The sequence below is a fragment of the Phragmites australis genome, chromosome 12, assembly GCF_958298935.1.
Source record: "Phragmites australis chromosome 12, lpPhrAust1.1, whole genome shotgun sequence".
Taxonomy (NCBI): Eukaryota; Viridiplantae; Streptophyta; class Magnoliopsida; order Poales; family Poaceae; genus Phragmites; species Phragmites australis.
In genome coordinates this window covers 29,262,650-29,284,405 of record NC_084932.1, presented here as the reverse complement: position 1 = coordinate 29,284,405, position 21,756 = coordinate 29,262,650, and the positions used below count along the sequence as shown (strand labels likewise).

Genomic DNA, 21,756 nt, shown 5'->3' with positions numbered 1-21,756 from the left:
TAAAAAAGTTCGAACGTTATAAGTTTGATTCGAGCTCGATTTGTTATAAACTCGATTCGAGTTTGACTTGAGATCATAATAAATTAAGCTTAAATTTAGCTACAAGATTGCGAGTCTATTGAGCTCGAGTTCAAATAGTTCATCAAAAGCTCGGCTAACTTCAACTATTGTTCGTCGAGAAAAGCCGGTGTATATTTACTTTAGCCAAGTTTATTTTTTTTAACCTCACCATCTAACCCAATATCTAATCGTCTAACCTCAATATTACGTGACTGCATATATGGCTCATAGATAGTGCTATCAAAAAAGCTTGAGACTCATAAGCTACTCGAATTCGACTCGCTCTTGGCTCGATTCGAGCTTGATTCGAGACCCTAACAAGCTAAGCTCAAGTCTAGTTCTAAGCTCAACTAGATCTTTAGCTTGAATCAAGCTTGACTCGAATTTCTATCAAACTTAAGCTTGAGACGACGGGCTCGCTCCAGCTTGACTCATTGACAACCCAAAGCTAGACTACCTCTTCGGTGGCGACAAGTGATGGTCACCTTCGGTTCAGACTTCAGAGCTGAGCTTGCTCAAGAACAGCAGCGCGTCTTCAGATGCCTAGTTTGTAGTTCATGACCTGCTCGTTCTATGTTTCCATGGATGCTAAAGGAATTGCTCATCTCTGTAATTTTATTGGTGTGTTACTGTCTTGTGTGGTCTGCAGCTGCTCATACGAGTATCAAAAATTGACTTGTCTGTAACAGTTAATAGATTTGATCTCTTTGGATGCTGCATTTTATACATGCCTTTTATGCTTGTTCTTGGGTCTGTTCATCAGAAATTGTGTCAAAGGCTCTATAAGGATAATGTTTTTTGAAACGAAAAACTGGCAGGAGGTCTGCCAGGCTTCTGGCAGGAGGTCTGCCAGGCTTTCTATTAAAAGAGAAGGAGAACAAGTTAAAGGCCGAAGCCAAAAAAAAAAAAAAAGTAGATGTACAACGCTCAGCTATAAGCTAGGGATAATGTTTGCAAGTCTGTTTGCTCATGCCAGACACCATGCTCTTGCTTCCTCCTTTATTTTTGCGAAAAGCGCTTGGGTCGTCATCTGCTTTCGCTGGCAAGTTCGAGCATTGCACTCCTTCCAAAGCTCCTAGCATGATAACTGACCGCAGTGCCTTCATGGGCGCTCCTTGTGTGAATCCAATTTCAGCTAACAATGCGTAGACTAAATCTCAGATGTGATTGAGAACCTACACCTGACGAATAAGTGAAATGCAGTCTCATCGGTGGAGCAGAAAAGATGCAGTCTCATCAAATGCAGTCTAATTAGGCCAACCTTGATTGATCAATCTATCGGCAGCAGAGCCTATTTTGAAAGGCGAGCCACGCAAAGAATTTACATTTAAATGGAGCCCATGCGCACCAAATGAGTTGTTCCATGTACGTAAGGGTGGAGCCTTGGAACTGAATTTGATATGCCGAGGCTGCCGAGTATTCCCAGTTGGCTGTGAATTTCCAAGTGATCTCGTCTGGGGAGTTCGGCGTGAGTTGTACCTGCTGTATTTTCTCCCACAATCGAACAAATTCAGCAAGTATTCGGGTAGAGGTGATTGCTGCAAGGTTGATGTCTTGAATCCAGTGGTTGTTTTGCAAAGCCTCATATACCTTTCTGCTCTTGTTCCTTGATATTGCAAAAATGCTGGGCGCCATAGTTTTTGGAGTCCCTGTAACCATGCCGATGGCCAGAAGGCAGCCTTCTTCCCATCACCTATGTATAAGGATAATGTTGCAGTTGCAAATGCTTGGAAGCTGTCACATTTTGATGCACTAGATATAATGGTTGCCTACAGCTTCCAACTTGTTAACCTGTGTACTGTCGCTAGCGAAAAAAGAAGGCAACTGCAAGCAGAATTCAGAACCCTACACCACCTTACAACTCCAAAGTCCAAACCCGTGCATGTGGTGCCATCAGACCAGCAACATCGATCAATTCGTACGCCACTTTAACACACCAGTACAGTACACAGCTTATCCTCAAAATTTTGCCGGATTGAACAACTCATGGTGAAATGAATGACAGAATTCGCTTACAAACAAGGCAGACCGACCTCATTGACAATCACCCCCCCAGACTTACAAGGGTCGGACCGAGAAATGATACGAAAAAAGGATCATCTGGAGAATATCAAACTACAATCACTCTTGGTTTGTCACCATGGATCACAATCAGCAAGACCACAAAAGTAGCACACCTCATAGATCCAATCCCATGGAACCACTACAATGCCATGGAGCAATTCATTATCTGGAGCCAAACAGTTATTGCAGGAACCAAGATGTACCCCAGAACCACGGGATTTCATATGATTATATGAACAAAGGTAGTTAATTTTACAGCTTTCTGGTGAAACTATCACCAGAAGATCAAGGCGCCTCCGAGTCTCAGCAACGCAGGGGCCCAGACAGACAAAAGGGGAAAACTTTCCCCTGCTGTCTATTTGAAAGAAAATAAAAAGAATGTTTATGTGCACCGTTCCAGCATTTCAAGAACACCGGTGTGGCGAAGAGGAGCACACTACTGATTCATTACTTACAGGGCGTATATACAGAGAATTTGCTGGGCTACTACCATATGAGAGGTTGTTAATCCAATGTTTCAAGTCCAGCCAGAGGATTAAGTTGTCTCATCGAACTCCATTTTCTGCATAGGATTAATGAGAAAGTTAGAGGTCAATTAAGAGTCCGTACAAGAAACACAGTGTGAAAGAATGGTATAATAGACTGCGATAGCCATAAGCTATAAGCATTTATTTGTTGGAGGTTACTACTGCTTAAAACCTTAGACAACAAAGGTAACTTACAATCCACAAAAATTAGATATAATAACACAGCAAGGATCTATGTTCCATCTTTCACCAATTGTCCTGCTTCATTAATTTTTACTAATTAATCAACAAATGGATTGGGTGGCCAGGTGAGTACATTTCTGCCAAAAATAGCATTCCCCTTCCTATCTGTGTCACATCTGTAATACACACAGTATAATCCAAATGTTCCAACAATCTTAACACAGACAGAGAGAGAGAGAGAGAGCAGGGGGCCTCCAGGGATACAATGACTAGTATGAAACCGCTGGAGTTGGAGGTTCATTCTTTAACACTGATAGCATGTAAAAGAATACAAATACGACAGATGGCTTCAATGTCTACATTGCTCCACAGTAAATTCATGCTACGGACCTCATAGTAGAACAATGTGTAAAATCATTTTGATTTGGTACTAATAAAATCAAGAGGATAAAGAGCTAAACCAAATTACCTTGCCACAAACAGGGCATGCTTCACTTCTTTCCATCCACTCATAAATACAGCCAAGGTGGAAATGGTGTGAGCACTGCATTACTATCCTAGGATTCTCAGAAGTATAATCTGCAATTTAGTGATCATATAACAGTAGTGAGAACAAGGGTACAAAATTTCAAAGAAAAAACACTAGCAATGCTAATATCAGGTTATTTCATGGTTGAGAGTACATTTCAGTTAACCGGCATAAATCCTGTGACCACAACATCATGAATATGATGGAAATTGTGTATAGCCCATCATGTTTCACGAAAGTAAATTATCGCATTTTGCAAAATACAAAAGACATCTTTCCAATACACTGACTGAAGAATGAAAATTAGCAAGTAATACCTTCAAGACACGTTGGGCAGACATCTTCATCTTCAGCAGATGGGGAGAAGTAGGTGAAGTAACTTTCATGTTCCTTTGTTGGTGGCAGCCTCCCTCCATATGCAGAGCTGCATCTTTTCATTTTTGTATCATAGTTTGTTTTACTTGACTTGTCTATTGTGCTTGGTGTTTCCATTTCCACATCATCATTAGCTCTAAGTGGTTCCGATTCCTCTGGGGATTGGCTTGAGGTGTCACGCCTCAATGCAAACAAGTCACAAACAGGAGGGGAAAATCGAGGGGAAAATCGTGGATCATCGTAGGCCAGCGGTCTTGGGGGTGAGCAATATGTATCAAAGGAACTTTCAGTTGAATCAACTGGAGTGGCTTCTATAGCCTGAGAAACAGCATGCACCTCTCCACCTCGGAATAAAACAGTGTACTGAAAACAAAAAACAAGCAAGATCAAAATGTAATGGTTTCCTATCTGTATCAGCTCAACATATATTAATAAGGTAATTATTGCATCAGATAAAAATCAGTTTAATTTAGTGGAAGTGTGGAACACCTATTTTTTGTAGAAGAGTGACCCCATGATTGCTATCAGACTATTAAACACACTTCATATTCTTTACGAAAGGACTAGCTACTCGAGAATTACAGGATCGTTTAAAGTTTAAACTGATAAACCGTACACATCAGAATTTGCTACTGTAGCATGTATCAATCTTTGCCAAGCGACTGGAAGAAAGAATACATTGTTACAATGAGAACAGTATTGTGTATACAAGTTCTCCACTATTCATTCTTCGAAACAAGTTTTCAACTATTTCTGAGATATGATAAATGATTATTGTCATTGTTTAGTTTTCAATTATTTACCACGGGATACCTTCGGATTTGACAGAAATGGTTAACAAAATTCTCTATTTGCACTATAAAATGACGCCTAATCTTGTAGGACTGAGATAATTTGAAGCCATAAATATCAACTAATCATTCTCATGTAACCAAGAAGAGAAGAGCATACCGCATTGATCAACTGCTGGGTAAAACATCCGAGGCACATGCAGTTCCTAAACGCTGAAGACGTGTTGTTCCCATGGTGATCGGAATGATCAGCCTGCAGACATGAACAGAAGGCTCCCATAATCCAAGGAAACCTCACAAAGAAGTTCCTTGAACCAGAACTATAGAATCACCGAGTCCAACCAGCTACCAAATATTCCAAGGCAGGAAACTGATGTGCAATCCAAGTCTTCCAAATCCCAAATCCTTCACTGCAAAGAGGGGTCGAAAGAAGCAAATGGTCGTTGACACCTATCAATGGAAGCAACAAGGTCATTTCGGACAAGTTGTTGGGTAAAATGCATCCACCAAAATCTAGAATTGACAACAAAGTTTCGTCTTTTTTTGCACATTGAGACTCGTAAACTATATTTCTGATAAAATATCAGTCCATAATCTCCATCCCATAATCTCCATTCAACTATATTTCTGATAAAAAATTAAAATATACGATACATAAAATTCCCATTTCCCATCCCCTAAACTCCATCCAGCTATGTTTCTGGTAAGATAGCGTAAGACCGCAATCCACTCTGTTCCAAACTCAAACTGATCATGGCGGCACCCAAATCGACTGTACTCAGTTTATTTCCGAGAAAAAAAAATCACCAGATCATCCAATACCAGAGGACCAGAGAACAATCCCCATCCCAAACAGAACAGAGAAGACAAAAATTTGCCTCGCCTACCCAGGAGCGCCACCATGCCCTCCAAAAATCCAACCTTTCCACAACGGAGCCCCGCGAAACCCCCTCGGAAACGAGACCAAAATCCCACCTTTCCCCGATCACCCACCTCTCCCGCCTCGAAGAAGGTAGGATCCCGATACCAATCCGTCCCCCCAGACAAAATCAAGAACTGACGAAGGTAGGATCCGGGGAGAGGAGGAGGAAGAAGAAGGAGAAGGGGCGACAAGGGATTCACCTGCAAGAGGGAGGCCGGGTTTACGGAAACCTCGAGAGATGGCAGGCGATAACGCGATATTCTTGCTCGCGTCGCGTTGACCGATCGGCTGAGGAAAAAGGAAAGATCCCAGCGTGGCGGGCAGGCCGGCAGTGCCAGATTTGGGGGTGGATTCGGCGCTGTTCCTTGCGACGATTCTAGCTGCTTCCCGTTTGTTTCTTTATAGGTAGAAGAAGCCAGAGCCGGACGAGGCGAGCCTTATCGGGTCCCTCGCGGGGCACCCGTTAAAGCACCGGCGTCGTGGCAGTGACGCCCACGCCGACACGCGAATGAGTCGCCAACGAGAGCAGAGGAGACGACGCAGCGTCGCGCTGACTCCGTCGCAGCGAGGGGTGGTCAGATTCTCTCTCTCTTCCGTCTCTGGGAACAGGGGAGGGGACGGCGAAAGGATTTGATGGGGTTGCGCGTGTTGAGCACGCGTGAGGCGGAGCTTTGACGATGCGGCGGCGTGGCATCATGGCGTGGAGTGGAGTGGCGGCGTTGTGGCGACGTGGAAGGATCATGAGTCCTGATGTCTACGGGTGGATGTCGATGCAAGGGCGGTCTCCGCCATGTAAGGATTGTTGGTCGGCTCCAACTAAGAACCTCGTTTGCCGGGCCAAACTCGCCTAGCAGAGCAAGGATTTGCTTTGCTTGCCCTGTGCGTGTGGGCAAGCTAGGGATGTCAATGAGGATCCGATCTCTAATTTCTATGAAAAAAATTTTATTAGGAGATGGAATGAGGAGATTTTGTCATCTGCTAGAATATAAATGGTACAAATTATATCCTATCGGATATGAGGAAGTATTCTCTGTCCTTGTTTCCCGCGGGGATCCGTTTCGATCCAACGATGGTGGCCTAGGCGTGCGCGACTGGCCTAGGCGGACGCTAGCGCGCAACCTAGTCAGGCACGGCCTGGCGCCGTGGCATGGTGTGGGTCGGCCTAGTGGGCTGCCTCGATCTAGGTGGGCGGAGACGGGTTCCTCGTCAGGTCTCCATTCCCCGTGCGGGGATAGGGATAGGGAGAAAATAGTCTTCGCGAGCAGGAGCGAGGACGGGAACAAGAATTTTTTTTTCGTGCGGGGACAAGAATAGAGAGCCATTCCCCGATGAGAAATTCCCTATTGACATCTCTAGGGCAAGCTTTGTTCGCTCTTGCTGCCCTCTGCTCATGATCAAGCTCACCATTGAACCTCCATGGCAACTTTGTGATCGAGCTGCTCGCTTCCCAAATCAGCCTCCTTGAAACCAAATCGAGCACTTACAACCAAATCGAGCTCTACACCCTCAGAGTACTAATTCACATGTGTTAGATAGGTCGAGCTTGTCCGGAAGTTGAGGTGAAACATTTGCACAAACTACCTCTTCATTTGGCAACTTGGCAACCGGTGCAAATGTTTTTTTCCTCTTTTTAATTAGATGATTAAATTGGGTGAGATACAATTTTGTGCTCTCAAAAGTTGTCAATGAACGTTCTTTTTAAAGAAAAATTGTTGATAAAGGTATTGCTAGATCTTCATGGTTAGATTTTTCTTGAAAAGAAAGTCGTCAATGAAAGTCTTGATAGGTTTCCACGGTTGTTTTTTTTCTTTTAACCTAGCCCTGTGCACTTGTCTTGCTAGATCGATCTACATTGGCTCTTACATCGCTTCCCCTTCATGCGTTGTGTGCTAATGGCAATCAAACACCAGTAAAAAATAGTCCAATATTCAGTCTACCATACCCACCATCCCAACCTATACATTCAACAGTCAAACACTGTGCATAGTCCACCAAACACTTACTCATACTATCATACATCTACATGCTCAAAACGAACTGGTTCTAACATGTGCTTATGAAAGATCAAGCAACTTTTATGTGCAACTTGTGTTCATGGTTACCCCAAAAGCAACCACTCTTTAGTCTTTACATGAACAAATTACTTAGTTGCTTATTTGACACTCACAAAATGCTTCCATGTCAACGCTATAGATCTCATTTGGAATGCAAGAATTTTATAGGATATATAGGGATTATAAGTACTTATTTACCATGTAGTTCATGCAAAATCCATGTGTCTCAGATTGACCCAACTTTTCAGTTTTGCTAACAAATTTGTGTGAACTATTTGACCATATGTCCATGAACTTTTGCAAAGATGGCCCTTTGCTTGAGAATTCATGTCCAACCATGCCCCCACAATGTCCTTCTTTATGAAAACAAGAATGCTCTTTCTAGCAGCTTCTTCATAACAAGTGACCAGACATATGTTATTTTGCATGCTCCATCAAGTGCGAACTTCACAAGAAAAGTGAGTAAAGAGTTTTAAAATATACATGTTGAATAAAAAAACTATATGCAGCATTATGTGATATGTTAATTACAGTACCATGCAAGTTATTGGTGTCATGTGTCACTCGAGTTTGGTACAATAACAATATTACTGAACACAAGGGGGGAAAGATGATTATGAGGTCTTAGCTGATGATTGAGAAAATAGATGTCGCAACTGACAAAAAAGATAATTATGAGCTCTTCACTGGAATCCGGTATCTGCTTGCAACTACATACCCAGACTTACGCATGGCTTTCATCCAAGTTGCTACGGAATACAAGGTTTTTAGGTGCAGGTGGGAAACTAGGGGGGTTGCTTTCTGTGGTTGATGAGATGGCTAGAGAATCATACTCACCAGAGAATGACATCAAAGAAGTCTTAGAACCTGTTCATCTCATATATGGGGCTTTCCTGTTTTTCGTATCAATGATGCCTACAACCGGAAGACTGTGATTAAAAAAAATGGTATGTTTGTTCTATTTGTGTATTTTGCATTAATAAATGTTAACATATTAATGCAGTGTTGTTTTTTTTTTTGCGTTAAAAAGAGAGATCGATAAGAGAATTAGCTTTCCCAAGAATGTTTTTGTAAGAATTGAAGGATCTGATGACAAACTAGATGCACTTTGCAGGCTACTTTCTGTTTTACGACCTTCGTTTGTGATTGTGCTCGTAGGTTTACATGAATCGTCATTAAAGGTTAAGGCTGCATTGAAGATGTGCACTTGCGTTGAGATTGATTGTACATACAACATTGTTGAGATTAGTTCCTATGATTGATCTTTGAAAAAGAATACAACCCTTGTACTGATAAATAGGTGTGAAATCCCATCATTTTCTGCAGAGAGGAGTCTATTAGATATATATGATAAACTCATTAGTCCTATATCTTATAGCCCAACTTAGGATATTTCGGGTGTATTGACTTTAAAGTTTGTTGCACATGACGAGAAAGACCCCCAATCAGAAGAGGTTGCCCCAATTCTCTATGGGTTTTTTGGATTCATATGGTATGATTTGCCTTTCTCCAAATGATCCACTTTTAATTCTTATGGGATCGTATAATTATGTTTGATATGTGCCTATAATACTACTTCTGCATAACTGTATGCTAAGGACCATGAGTCATTCACTGTCATGATGTACAATATTTGCAGGCATGAAGATCATAAGCTATGTGAGAGAATTTTGCTTTAGAAGATCTGGTCGAGGAGCACAAACTTGACCTAATTTGTTTTTAGGATGTATCTCCAAAAATTCATTTGCAATATAATTATTTAAACTGGATTGATGAAAAAACTATTCTTGCTCACTATAGTACCCAGAAGTTGTTGATAGATCACGTTATACCATGCAAGTTTGCTTAATGTTTTTACTTACATTTATTTTGATTTTATCTTTTTAGATCATATTATGTTATCCAAAGGAGACTTCATAATCTGATTAGATTACCAAAGCTATCATTTATTTATTTTTTATTGTTGGTCCTATCAATAGTACACTTCCCATCAGGAATACCTATTTTTGTTCCTTTCACCAAACTTGCATCAAGATCACAATATATTATGCATTTACTGCTCTATTACTATCATCTACCCCCCATATTGATGTCAATTGAATAATAAATATGTAATATTTAAAAAGTTTAATGCATACTTGGGAAACTTCTAGAGAGATTGTGAACATACATGAGTCATGTTGCCATGCTTCATGGCAAAGTAAGAAAAATTCTAGAGCTAGATATTTTGGCATGGTAGAAAATATCTAGATTTTAAATAAAGATGGAAAAATTTCTGGAGTTTGGATATTTGTGAGAAGTGTGTGGAATGCCACTTGTTAACATTCCAATGATCATGAGCACCTATAAATAGGGGTGCTCCCCATCACTTTCATACCATGGCATAAAGAATTCCAAGTAGGTGTCACCATACCATAAGTCATAGTAGGAATAGCCATCATAAGCGTCGCAAAGTTGTCATGATATGTTGTAGAGTCTAGGAGTTTTTATGGTGAGTCCTCAGTAGTAGAGTGGTCGGAATAGCTACTATAAAGAGAAGTGTAGGAGTCTTGTGTTATATTAAGATGCTATTAATAAAGTGTTGAGTTTCATTGTATAAGTATGGTCTCTATAAGCCACGTCTCCTTGTACTTAGTCCATACTAAGTTGTGATTAATCTGAAGATTGGCTCTGATACGCGAGATCACGTGATCCATCCGAAGCCTAGCTCTGTCACCTGGATTCACAAGGGTCTGGGTTTCATCTAAAGGTTGGCACTGCTACCCAGAAGCCAGCTTCATCTAAAATAGGCTCTGACACCTGAAAGTGGGAAAGCGGCTCTACCGTTGAAAGGACTCAGTGCACAAAGATATTCAAGATAATGAGAAATGAGCTGGGAATATCATTAGCATAATGGGTGTCACCTGAATAGGCATCAACCGTAACATCTAAGTCGATATTGTAACATCACAAAAATGGTGGCACCCGAATAGGCATAAGCTTACATTTTGTTAATGAATGAAACTAACAAATTCGACTCAATGAATCAATCGATGTCTTTTTCTTTCTTTCTTTTTGTGAACTAAACACTATATTTGAAGTTAGCTCATCCAAGATGTAGATGAAGATAAAGGATTTTAGAGCTCAATAATTTTTTAGAATTGCGGAACTTCCCTCTAGGGTTGCAACCAAACAAAGCCCTAGTCATCACAAGCCCAAAGATCTTGCCGCACACCTATCCTAAAGTGTGGTAATTTGGAATTCCCTTCAAACATAGATTAGATCTTACTTTACAATGGAAAAGGAAGAGCGATGCAGAAGTATTCATCTAACAATAATCTTGCAGGTTATTCGTTTTTCAAGGATGCAACTGGTTGTTGCCTTGCAAGATCACTGCATAATACTGGGCTTTGTTTACCAAGAAAACAACGTGTATTCTAGAGAAGTAAACAGGCAATTCAGACTTGAAACATATTCTCCAGAGTATAACACAAGACTATTCTCTCAACATACCCAACATAGACTAATAGGTAAAACAAACGGCCATAACAAATTTTTCAAGGGTTACTTGGACTTGATAATGATCTAGTCTAGCAAAACCTTCCATGCAAATTCATCTATTGCTTGATCTCAACCCTTTTCTTCTGCCACAGCCTGTCCAAAGCATCACCCTGCGAAACCAAACAATATAAGAACCTCAAACAAATTGCAGCAACAATCAATGTTAGCATAGCCCTCGAGTAAGATAAATAGATCAAATCAAGAAAATAACGCTACAAATCACTACCATATAACTAGACAAATTTTCACTATCATAAGTTGGAATTGTTAAGACATATCATCACTCAACCTCAACACCAAACCAGTGCCGGCCCTGACATTTTGGTGGCCTGGACGAAACTAAAAATGGGAAGCCCATTAAATATAAACTTCAAAATATTTATATATCAATTGCAAAGACAATATTCTAGGTATTAAAAAAAGTGTTACCTCTAACGGTCATTAGATGAGAAGCTTGATATCTAATTTCTTTAACACTATTGATTCGACTCTCCCAACCGATATTGCTTAATGATTTTACAGTTAAACTTGGAACATAGTTAAGCAAAACTTTCCATCTTTTAGTATAACCAGAAAATAATACATATATTCGTTGCACAATACCGAAAAATGAAACAGCTTTAACACATGATTTTGCCATGTCACAAAGAGTAAGATTAAGACTGTGGCAGACGCATTGCATATACAAAGCTCTTGGATTGATATCAAGTAACCATTTTTTACCCACTGGTGTTTTCCTTTTATATTTGAACCTTTGTCATAACCTTGACCCCTTATATAATTAATATTAAGACCGAAAGACTTCATGGACTCAAGCAATACATTAAAAAGCCCCAAACTAGATGTGTCATCCACATTCAAGAACCCCAAAAAGTACTCTCAATTTTTTGTTTTCCTCTCAGACATATTAACACATCGAACTATCAAGTCATTTGTTCTTCATGACTCACATTTGGGGTACAATAAAGGATAATGGAGAAATATTTAGCCTCTTTGATATTCTTTAAAATAGTATTTGTAACATTGGAAGCCAAAAAAAAAAATTAACTCATTCTGAATTTTATGACTGAGATAATGATAATGAATTTCATTATTTTGAATATGCCTAAGGTGGTCTTGCATTACCAAATCAAATTCTGCAATCATCTCAACACAAACTAAGTAATTACCATTATTGTCATTGCAAAGCTTCTCATTGGATCCTCTAAAAACCAAATTTCGTTTACCACGATATTTCACAATAGCAACTATTAGTAACAAAACTTGCTTCAATTGTTCTTTCTCCTTTGTGATTTTCTATTGGAAATCTTTGTCAATTGTTTTATTTTTGCTCAATCTAGTTCTTAATTCATTCCAAGAGTTCATACTAGTAATATGCTCGACACTAGTTTTATGTTCTTTGAGCCTTTCGCTGAGATGCCTTCAATCTCTAAATCCATTATCTCCTAATGAACTCTTGCTATTGTTAGAATTGAAAATCTTACAACAGAAGCAAACCATTTTGTCAACATGCTTAGAATAAAAGAACCATTTTCTATCATGTAACTCTCCATTGCTCATTATTATGCAATAATAAGCATATGAAAAATATCTTTAGTTACCATCTAAAGAGAATTTAAGATTTTCTTCTCTTATAGGTCCCGTCTCAACTAATATATCCTTAACTTTGTTATCAAGATTACCCAAATTTCATGGATCGCAGATATCCATAGGAAAATCAATTGTTTATCAACACTGGCAGATGAATTAAATATATGCTCATGATCACTCACATTGTTATCGTCCTTATTGGTGTTAATATTTTTTTTCTGTAGGGACTTGGTCTTCTGAATTTCCATTAGGTTGTTCCTCCACAGCAACTATCACTAACTCATCCGGGTTCCTTAAACTGCCCGTATTGCTCTTAAAAAAATTATCAATGGCTCATTTATGTGATTCTATCAACTCATCTGCTCGCTTTCTTTTTTCCTTTTTTCACTGCCAGATGCATTATTTCTTGAAGACATGATATCAAGAACATGCTAAAAATCGAAAAAAAATTACATTAGTGGATGAAACAATGAAAGGATCACCAACTAGACGTCTAAGCCGAGTCACCGTCTCACCGAATGCCGATTGCCGAATTATCGATCACGAATTCACGATCAGTCACGGAGACGAAGGCCTCAACCCTAATAATCAAAATCAAGCGACACCAATTAACGCAATTAGATAATAACATATAACCACATGATTAAATTAGAACCTATAACACCAATTATCGGCTTACATCTTACTGCGATTAAATTAGAAGCTCCGGTTGGCAGAAGCCAAACGGATCACGTATTCAGGAGCCACTCGCCAGGACTCAGGAGGCAGGAGCCAAAACGGATCACGTATTCTTGATGCCAGGACTCAGAACTCAGTCGTGAGCAGGCGAGCAGCGTGGCTGCGGAGGCTGCGGCCTGCGGTCCTGGCGTCCTTCGGAGCAGCCGAGCAAGCCTGACGGGAGTCGAGGAGATGGCGCCTCAACGAGACGCTGGAGAGCGACTAGATGAGATCATGAGAGATCAGCGATTCGGCACCGCTGCCGCAATGCCGCCGAGTGCCAGACGATGAGACGCCCAGTCCCATACCTTCCTTTTGCTTTTAGGCCGGACCAGATCAGCACAAGCTTGATTAATTCTTTTGGCCCGGACCAAAATATGTAGACTGTACTGTGATACTGATACATCATACATATGAGGCCCCTGGGATTTGGGGGCCCAGGGTGGCCACCCCGCTCGACCCCCGGGCCGGCCCTGCACCAAACTGAAAGCACTATAGATTGTGATAAACTTAAACAAAGAACATGACTGCAGGTACATATCACTTCCTGGGGACGTAGATGTCAACTAATCAATGCAATTACGAAACGATTTTCACATATCCAAATTAGTACAGGAGGTAGAACACAAATCTTTCAATGACAACCAAATCCACATATCCAAATCACACCTCCAGAAGGAGGAGACGAGACAGGCGGCATGAGGAGCAAATGCAGAGCAGAATACCTTCCTAGAGAGCGGGAGCGTTGATGGGAGATGGCAAGCGGCAAAAACCCTAAAATCACCTTTCAGTCACGAGCGGTTTATTTAGGCTTCTAGCTTCGAGGGATGAGAAGCCAGCTAAAAACTCAAACAAACATAGCCTAAATCATGCAATGAGCTTTGATTGAAATGCTTGTGTTCTGGAACTAAAATAGTGGTAGAGACATAGCACATCGTCACTTACTTCCAACAAACTTAAGTCATGAAGCAAATATAAACACCAGACATGGTTCCCCTCAGATGTCGAACAATAACAAGAAACGAATTACAAGGTCAAGGCACATAGATACAAGCATTTTTCATGGCTGTATCCTACAAAGATTGAACGGGTTAAAAGGTCAAATAAAATGACGCAACATTACATAGCACACTGAAACCGCATTGCTCTTCTGGAGAGTTATATACATGAAGGAAGGCACATCAATCTACGTTTCTAGCACAGGTGCATTCTAGCGGCATGTCGAAATGCCTCTGGCCAGTCCCAAGTCTCAACAGTGGGATTCTATGAAGACTCTGGAGTTTCCAGAAGGCGGTACATTGTGATCTCTTGCTGCTTGAAGTACCTCCGGTCTTCCTCATCAACAAGTACCAGATTCAGGTAGTACTTGACGCTGAACTTGTTGTTTATGTTGCGGTAAGTCGGGGTTAGCTCATACGGAGTCAAGAACAGTCTCACTGGAATAGATTCTCCTGCACAATGATTTTAGGTAACCTCAGAACCCAGTGTTAGTATAATACTTGTGTGTAGTTTTTTTTTCTGATGTCGGTACTGTAGCAACAGGTAGCGGTACTGTGCCAAAACTCCGTCCTGTGGTAACGAACCACCGTACTGTAGTGACAGTAACCGGTTGCTTTTGCTACAAATAGGGCAGCACCCCTCCCAGTAGAGCACACCTTTGGATGATGAGCTCAAAGAAGCAGAAGAGGTTGCGGTAGCTATAGGCTTTTGGGTGTTTGAAAAAACATTAGAAGTTACTGACAGCGATCATCCAATAGTAGAGATTGCTAGTAGCTATAGGCTTTTGGTTGTTTGAATAAAACATCAGAAGTTGCTGGTGGTGAGAAAACTCATATAGTAAACTGTTAGCAGCTATAGACTTTTAGGTGTTTGAATAAACATCAGAAGTTGCTAGCAGTGTCCAATGTGGGCTCATATGTGTTCTTACAACCCACCTCTCGTAGGATCGATTCCAACACCCAGTAAGTAGAATATCTACTTAGATAAGATGTAGGCATCTCAATGGACACCAAACAATGTTTATAGGTTACCACTAACGGTTATGAATTGAGGCAAGTGACAGCAAGTTTGCCTGAAACTTATGTATGCCTTCGAAAAATTCGAGAGGGAAAGAAAATCTGAGTAATACCTCTAACTGGGGCACCATCCATCAGCTCAAATTTCGCTAGTGTCTCAGTCTCAACATATGTGTTAGGACCAGATCCTGTAGATTCACGACGACGAATCTCAAGCTCCATGTTCTTTATCTTTATTCTGACTAGAAGAAAATAAATCTTTCCTACAATGACATCCTTGAGATGATACCTGAGTCACGTTTGATCCGTAGCAAAGAATATCAGAATTCTGGACTTGCCAAACAGGGTGACCATAAGAACAGACTGTCAAAATGTTATTTAGTGCTTACTTGCTTTTGCTGTACTCAAACTCAATATGCAAGCAATCTTCAATGCCAACTTCCATCTGAAAAAGGCATGATCAATTATACTCATCACATTATAAGGGTACATGCAAGCAACAAAAGTTATGTAAACTGGTGCTATCATCAACTCACCAGTCAATCTACTAGCGTGTACTCTGCTCTTCTCTTTAAGCAATTATCAACGTTAATATAATTTTTTGAGCTTGACTAAATGGTAGTTCATATTATTCTGAACAAGACTTGAAACATGCAACACCATCAGTATATGATTCTGTTAACTGAACCACAGTAAAAGCCCTAATTGATACGTTTGACAAGCATCACTTAGCCCAAAAAGCACCATGATCTATCAACACAGTTCAAATTGTAAAGCTTTAGAATAAGTTAAGCCATACAGTTATGAGGACACACCTTGATGCTGTTGTTGATTGTGGGAACAGGAGAGTAGTTTCTTACCTGAAAAAAAAATAGAAATATGACTAAATAGTGCAGAAAAAACACCAACAATGAAACCTGAAGAAATCCCGAGGAACCATTCAAGAACAATTTACAAAGGGTTAATACAGCCAAAAAAGAATGTCATGTGACATTTAATCTGCCAAAGATCAACTGAAATTAAGATCAAAATGGTTCCAAGTTGGAGATACCAAAGTGATTGCAGTGACCAACACAAATAAAAGATTAAAGATCAATGAGATGAAGTCCACACTTACACAGAAATCCCGGGATTCCACAATATTGCCAACATAATTTCTGCCAATTGTCACTTTCAGGATGTACCTGCAATATGAAGTTCGGTCTTTAGAGACAATGTTACTAAAGTTTTTACATAACTGTGCAAATCATACTGCAAGAATTTTAAGGTGTCTTTCTTACCTCAATCTGACATTCGTCCCGTTATATGACTCATATGGCATTTCAACAGTAGAAAACTCAAATGGATAAGTCTTTCTTTCATAGATTTCACCAGGAACATCTAATTCACGCACTGCATAGACAAAACATGCATTTCATGGGATGCGATAGACATAGAGAAATAGTAAGCTATCTCCAAAAGGAGAAGTGTTATGGTATATGTGCAATCATTTTTAGTAAAGGAGCCACATGAATAAAACAACAACAAAGCCTTATCCCAAGCAAGTTGGGGTAGGCTAGAGATGAAACCTACCAGATCCAACTAAAAAGATGATGAGAAAAAAAATGATAATGAAGGTACTAGGAATAGTAAAAAATAAAGTAATAACAGTATAAGGAGACTGAGGTATAAGTTATAGTTCTAACATGTGGATTGCTAACTTCTACGGGCTTCTATCTGTGGATAGTTCTTTTGGGATATTCTACTCCTTCAAGTCTCTTCTTAAAGACTCCTCCCATGTTAAGTTTGATCGACCACTGCCTCTCTTCACATTATCAGCTCGCCTCAGTATCCCGCTATACACAGGTGACTCTAGAGGCCTCCGTTGGATATGTCCAAACCATCTCAACCGATATTGGACAAACTTTTCTTCAATTGACGTTACCCCTGTCCTATCATGTATATCATCATTTCGGATCCGATCCTTTCTTGTATGGCTATAAATCCATCGCAACATACGCATCTCTACTACACTTACCTGTTGGACATGTCGCCTTTTAGTTGGCCAATATTCGGCGTCATACAACATCACGGGCCAAATCGACATCCTGTAGAACTTACCTTTCAGCTTGGCGTCATTTCATCCATCCGACTTTGATTATATGACTAACATCTTCATCGATATCACCATCCATCTGTAGCATCGATCCCAAATATCGAAGGTATTCTCCTTGGGAACCATCTCTCCACCGAGATTAACACATTCTGCGTCATACCTAGTATCACCGAAATCGCATTTCATATACTCGATTTTAGTCCTACTAAGTCTAAAACATTTCGATTCTAAAGTATATTTCCACAACTCCAGCGCTAAAATTTAACGAGTGCTAGGGCAACAAAAGAAAGATGGAACACATAACAAGAGTTTGTGGCAGATGTGGTATCTCATCGAAAAGATAATTGGGCTATTGTGCAACTGTATATTAAAAATCAATCCAAGAGATAACCTACCTAATGAAGTGAAGTCATAGAAGTTGCCTTTGTCGAAATAGAGCTCTGTAGTAGAAATTATCACAGACAACAATGTTAGGACCTATCAGGATCAAAAGTATCAAAGAGCAGTGGTATATTTTTATCATTGGACAAAGATAAACAATACAAGGAGCAGTTCTCAGGAACAATTTTTTTCTTTCTTCCTATTTTTACACTTTCTCCAGCAATGCAGTACTAGACTTTATCATGATAATGAAAATTCAAGATAACTCTGGCCGCGAGTCCAGCACAACAAATTGGTTTTTCAACAAACAGGTAGCACATTGAACAAACTGAAGCCATAGCCATACTAATACAGCACCCTATATCACTACGGCAGTCACTAGGAATCCTATGTTCAGAATAAATCAGAAGAGCAAGGGAGAAATTGAGGGAGTAGCACAATTTTCACCTATCTGACCCAGCAGTTCGATCTTCACACCCGTGTGCTCAAGCTTTTTACCTGGGACTGGCGCAATGGACACCTGCACACCATTTCATCACAAAATTAATCCCCACACTCAAAACTCACACACCAGAAAAAACATAGAGCAAGAAGCGCCACCACTGGCACTACTACTACCTCTCCGGCTATGGTTTCGAGGCTCTGGAAGGCCGGCACCATGGCCGTCTTCCCGTTGTCCTTCTTGATCGGCACCTGCAAGAATCACAACACCACGGAATCGACCGATCAATCCAGCAGCCACTCCGACAATGACATGCGACATCAAGATTAAAGAATGCGGAGGGACGGTACCTGCTTTCGGGTCCTCTCATCGGAGAAGGTGACGAAGATGTCGCAGGGCGGCTTGAAGGCGCCGATGATGTAGTTCTGCGCAAGGAAAGTGGAAATCAGAGTGGGATCTAACCATATAGAGCTCTGCGCATCCTATGGTGTTAAAGATGCAGTCTTGGAGGGGGAAGAATCAAGTATCAAGCGGTCAAGATCAGATGCGTGTGCGCAGATTACCATGGCTGCTTCTGAGGGGATAGAGGCGAGCGGTGATCCCGGAGGAGGCGGCCGAGTAAGGTCGCCGGCGCCGGGGAAGGAGATCGCCGGCGTATTGATGCCTTCGGCTCAGTCAAGGGGGAGGAATCGATGGGCTGTTGCTGCTGATGCCGTCTACTGTGCCTGCTGGGTGGGCCTTGTGGACGGGCGATGCGTTCTGGGCCGTTCATCTGGTGAACCTCGACGAATCTGCCCCGTTCATCTCGTATGGCTTGCCCAACTGCAGCAACAGATGGGCTTCAAACTAGGGCCAATTACATCCATGCCACTGAAAATTTGCCGGTTCTAAAATATGCCAATACAAAGTTGGAAATTATAAATAATGCCATCATGATTTACTTCTTCCTTTGCGATATGGCATCATGTAATTTTATTTTATTGGACCAAATTACCCCTGTTTCTTCCTTCTTCCCTTTCTCTCTAGCCAGCAAAGGAAGAAGCAATGGCAATTTGGTCAAAAAATTACATAATGACGTATCTCACATAAGAAGCAAATCTTAATGGGTATATCTTGAAGAAGAAACAAATCTTAATGACTTTTTTCTATTTACAATATTCAACTTTGTAGTGATATTTTAAAACCAACAAAATTGCAGTGGCATGGATATAACTAACCTTTGAAACTACGATATCACTCCCTATATATTCATTCGACAACACTCTTATGACGCATCCACATCTTCATATCTTGAATTTGTGATTGATATTACTACGTCTAATGTTTATATTTTTATTACAATAGACAGACATTTTACTAATATTTACTTGGTTGGTGACTAAATGGACCATGTTGCTTGTTTACCTTTGGCATTAGATTGTTTCATTTTCTCCCTTCTTTTGGATAGCTTGTTGTTGGCCACATTACTGCGTGATTTAGCTTTGGCATTATCCTCTCCTCTTTGTTTTTATATCTTGTGTGGAGCGTAATTAACTACATGGCTTTGTAGAAATCTTTTTTTAATGTCTCTTTCTCTCCAAATTAATTAAATACACATGGTAACTTAAGAAACATTTATCTTTTTAATAATCTTAAGTAATGAGAAAAATAACAATCTAAATCACTAATTTGGCTCCCATATTGTAATAGTGTATATTAATAAGACATATAATCAGAAATAGAATCAATTATGCGCATTTTTTTTTGTCATTAGTGCTCTCAGGCACAAGCTTCCAACCAAACGGATATTCTTATAACTTAGCTGGTCAGGCAAAAATCATCAACTTAATTTCCAGGCTACTCCGTGGCAGCAGTTTCTGCCAGACAGGTTGCCCAGACTTCCAACCAAGCAGGCTTCAAAGCCATGTCCACAGCACATAAAAACCTCAACAACAGCAGCAACAACAACAGCGGCAGCGGCAGCTGTAGGAGCAGCAATAGAAGTTACTATAGCAACAAGCATTTTACTTGTATTATATTATTGCCCGGACAGAGCGAGAGCAAATGCAAGCCATGCATAGGCTTGGGAAACATTGGGAACTCAAGCCGTCGATAGAAGCTCATCCCGGCGCCCATATATGGCATCCATAGGCCACGGTGATGGCACCTTGCACAAATGCACCTTGTGATATTCCTTCAAAACGAAAAACATATAGCTGAGTCTCTGAGTTAGGGGTCGTAGGCTCGTAGCTAGAAGCGCTTCTCGGTGCCCATGGTGATCTGGCATCCCCACACAAACAAACTGTAACCCTGCATAGTATTTCTGTCTGCAGAGTGTAGACTGCATTATGCTATCAGCTTGGTCCGAGCGAGAGCAAATATAGGCCATAGGCTTTGGAAACATAGGGAATTCATCAGGTGGTTTATGATTGCAATTTGGAGTTTCAGAGCCTGCTTGTACACCTGCTGAGCGTGAGAGTGAATATGATGTATTTCCATATTAGAGTTTTTCTCAGGCTGCTTCTATAAGATGAGTTGTTATTCTGGATGTAGTCAAGTGAGTATTTGTGAACAAATAAGGAACACCATTTCCCTATTGTAGGAAACAAGGGTTGAAGATCTCCTTTTCTCACTTGAGCAGCGTTGAAATACGCTAATATCGATTCTAATCCTTTATCAATCTTTTTCTAGACCTGAAGCTGTGGCAGGGAGCTGAGAGATTTATAATTACATCTAGGAGGTTCAGCTTTCTGGATGCTACAGGCTGAACCCCAACGTCCTCCACTTTATGGGTTAAGTTATTGTTATAAGCTGTAACCAACTTACCACTGTGCTTTATTTTCTCAAAAGAGAGAATAATCAGTTGACAGGAAGCTTTTAAATCAGCTGAGAAAAAAATATCAAATATAATAGAGATGACAATTCCAGCATTCTAGTACAGTTTCGCTGTTCATAGCTTCGAGTACAGCATGCATAGCATAATACAAAATTGCAAAGGCATCTTGTAATTTTATTTCACAAGATAAAAATGTTGGGAGTACTGCTTTAGCTGCTCAATGTAATGTTTAAGATATGGAGATGCTGTTCATAAACTAGGTCTCTTTAGATGAGCTGGCAAGAGGCCTCCTCGGCCAGGAAGCGCGGCCTATATAAGAGGTAGTGGCCCAAGGACCGTCGCTAGAAACTCTTCATAAATGGCCCTTATGGTTTCCTAAAAAAAAGGGCCTTACAGTTTCCTTCAAAATGAAAAAAAAATGCATCTGGTGGTACCATGCATAATATCTCTATTTACATCCAGACTAGGTACGTGGAAAGCATTGCTCCTGCTTCCACCACCAAGCAAAGCCATGTCCACGTGAGATCATGGAGTTGCAGAGTTCACTCTTTTCCCTTGCAGGACAAAAGTGTAATTAGCTTTTAGGCGTGTACAAATACACTGAACCTAGCTGTTGTTTCTCAAAGAAGTTGAGTGAAATATCTTGTGACCAAATA

At 40.5% G+C, this 21,756-nt stretch overlaps 2 protein-coding genes across 2 annotated transcripts; both read right to left on the bottom strand.

Moving 5' to 3' along the window:
• Positions 1-2,324: 2,324 nt before the first annotated feature.
• On the bottom strand, positions 2,325-5,992 carry LOC133886256 (E3 ubiquitin-protein ligase At3g02290-like). Its single transcript, XM_062326002.1, has 5 exons — positions 5,652-5,992; positions 4,690-4,979; positions 3,681-4,101; positions 3,304-3,413; positions 2,325-2,686 (listed from the first exon to the last, which is right to left on the bottom strand). Exons 2-5 carry the CDS (start codon positions 4,807-4,809, stop codon positions 2,660-2,662), a joined length of 678 nt encoding a protein of 225 aa, XP_062181986.1. The 5' UTR covers positions 4,810-4,979; positions 5,652-5,992; the 3' UTR covers positions 2,325-2,659.
• An 8,362-nt stretch (positions 5,993-14,354) lies between these two features.
• LOC133886255 (vacuolar protein sorting-associated protein 26A-like) lies at positions 14,355-19,017 on the bottom strand. Its single transcript, XM_062326001.1, has 11 exons — positions 18,849-19,017; positions 18,636-18,710; positions 18,462-18,536; positions 18,291-18,363; positions 17,858-17,902; positions 16,648-16,759; positions 16,485-16,551; positions 16,183-16,227; positions 15,757-15,812; positions 15,481-15,656; positions 14,355-14,803 (listed from the first exon to the last, which is right to left on the bottom strand). Exons 1-11 carry the CDS (start codon positions 18,849-18,851, stop codon positions 14,616-14,618), a joined length of 915 nt encoding a protein of 304 aa, XP_062181985.1. The 5' UTR covers positions 18,852-19,017; the 3' UTR covers positions 14,355-14,615.
• Positions 19,018-21,756: the final 2,739 nt, after the last annotated feature.